This window comes from Pteropus vampyrus, unplaced genomic scaffold, assembly GCF_000151845.1.
Source record: "Pteropus vampyrus isolate Shadow unplaced genomic scaffold, Pvam_2.0 Scaffold223, whole genome shotgun sequence".
NCBI lineage: Eukaryota > Metazoa > Chordata > Mammalia > Chiroptera > Pteropodidae > Pteropus > Pteropus vampyrus.
This window is the reverse complement of record NW_011889004.1, coordinates 1324696-1326884: the sequence shown is the minus strand read 5'-3', so window position 1 is coordinate 1326884 and position 2189 is coordinate 1324696. Positions and strand designations below refer to the sequence as shown.

Here is a 2189-nt window from a genome sequence, read left to right as displayed (position 1 = left end):
TTTATATACTCTATCTGGTTTAATTTCATCCTCTCAACCATAACTAAGGTGAATGCTCTTTTACTGATGAGGAATCTGAGACTCAGGGGCTAAGTATAGAACCTAATCACACAAGTAGGACCAGCAATTTGAACTGGGTCTTTCTGGTCCCAAAGCCTTTGCTTGTAACCACAATGTCATATATTTGCCAATACCAGAAAGGCACAGTCATTCAGGCAAGTCTAAGCATACAGCTGATGGTACCACAACCTGAAGATACCTAGCCACAGGGAGAGCCAGACCTCAGTTCTTTTGCCGCCCAGGCCAGCACTTTGCAGCCCAGCCCCTTGGCCTGATCCCAATGGTCAGCTGGACTCCAAGCCAAGAGCCATACATCGCACACCTCACCAGCCATGGAGTTAATTTGATCTAAGTAGCCAAAGAAGCACCTTCCCAGAATGCCCTAACAGATGGGCTCAGCCCGGGCGACATACAAAACACTTCAGAAAATAGGTCCTTCAAGAACCATTAGATAACAGAGCTCCCATCCTGGAAATGTGCTACAGCAGGCTGGGAGGGTGGGAAGAGCTGAGGTCTCACATAGATTCATTAGGGAGAGCAAGTCCTAGGCACCAACACCTAGCCACCAGCTCTGCCTCCGAGCAGCCACTTGGGGACTACAGCTGGCTATTATCAGATAGCACCATGTACCAAACCAGACAGAAGTGCCAGAAGGAGGAGGAGCGGGGATGCTGTGACAGCTTCCAGAGGCTGGGACTGGCTGTCTGAGAAGGTGAGGGTCTGATAAGGCACCTTTTAGACTGACAGGGAACAGGGGGATGTCCAAATTAGAAACAGATTATAGCTTTCCCCCTTCCTAGATACCATTCCTCTTCAAGCCCTTGCCCAAAATGGAAGAGATGCCTGAGCAATGTTAATGCTGGAGTTTTGGAACTGACTCTTTAAAAATATGAGTTGGGGATGAAAGAGAAAGAGAGAACACAACACCAAAGCAAAAAGAAAAGTAGCTAGAAGTGCTGTGAATGCAGACATGCTAAATACCAAGCTGTCAGGACTTGGTGGCTTTTTTTTTTTTGCTGGCATTTTCTGAGCCTGTGTCTATGCTAGGAACCATTCTAGAAGCTTTATATGAATTATCTCTAATTCATCATAAGCTAGAAGGTAAATACTTCCACTTTAACCTTTAAGAAATAGGCTCAGATCAGGTCGCACAGCTGGTAAACAGCAAAGTAGAGATCTGTACTTGTGTTGTCTTACTTCAGAGCTGGTTCCTTCTGTAACACCCAACTGCCTAAAGCTGTGATTCTCATAGATGTGTGAGCACCTTAGGAAGAGCATAGCAGACTCTAGGGACTGGTAGGGATGCATATAGTTTATAAAGCTTATTTGGACAGTAAAAAGCAAAACCTATGGTTTTCCACAGAAAGTTACAAAGTAAAATTCAGCCAAATCCTCTTGGTTCATGGTCTGGTGCTATTCACTCAGTGGGTGTTCATGAAGAACAGACAGACCAGGCTGGTAGGCAGTGGGCTGCAAGGAAAGTTTCAGGAAAGAGGGAGCAAGCTCTCCCCAGGAAATCTGGCAGTAGGACTTTAATTTCCTCTGTGAACAGAGACAAGTGCACCTGGGAACATGCACACCCTCCATACCAGGCCCTGATCTCTGCCCCAAGTCCTTGTGAGAGGCAGGAGGTCCTAGGGTCCTAGGTGCTCCTACCCATCCCCTCACCTGAAGAGCCGCAGACACATCTTCTCCTGGGGAAATTCCTTGGGTCCCTCCACACTGTCATCATGGCTCTCGGTCTCCAGGTAGACATCCAACAGCACACACAGGCGCTGCAGCTGGTTGGTTAAGAGCTGATGGCCAGGCCGAGGGCCGCACAGCTCCTTGTAGCACACATTGACTTCGCTCTCCATGGCCTACAGTTGAGAAAGCCAGACACTCAGCATGACTTTCAGACTGCTGGGTCTGATGGCTCCACAAGAACTGCAGCTGGGCCTCTGCAGGAGCTGGGAAACACCATATCAAGCTGGACTGAACTGTCCTGAGGCTCCCTCTCAGGACAATGGGGTCTTCTTAAATCTGATCCATGACTTTCTCTGCCTTGCACATCCACAGGCAAGAAAATGGAGATGTGCAGACAAGGAATCTCAAGATAAGATTCAAGTCAGAGGTGTTAGGGTTAAAAA

General features: G+C 47.8%; 1 protein-coding gene across 10 annotated transcripts in view; it reads right to left on the bottom strand.

Moving 5' to 3' along the window:
• Nucleotides 1–1063: 1063 nt before the first annotated feature.
• THOC5 (THO complex 5) overlaps nt 1064–2189 on the bottom strand; it is a 27397-nt gene continuing 26271 nt past the window's right edge. For 9 of the 10 annotated variants that reach the window (XM_011373362.2, XM_011373360.2, XM_011373358.2 and 6 more), the window contains one exon: nt 1725–1919. In XM_011373362.2, the coding sequence (XP_011371664.1) occupies nt 1725–1919 (195 nt within the window). Of the gene's footprint in view, nt 1920–2189 lie in introns of all 10 variants that reach the window. The other variant, XM_011373356.2, reaches the window with a different exon arrangement.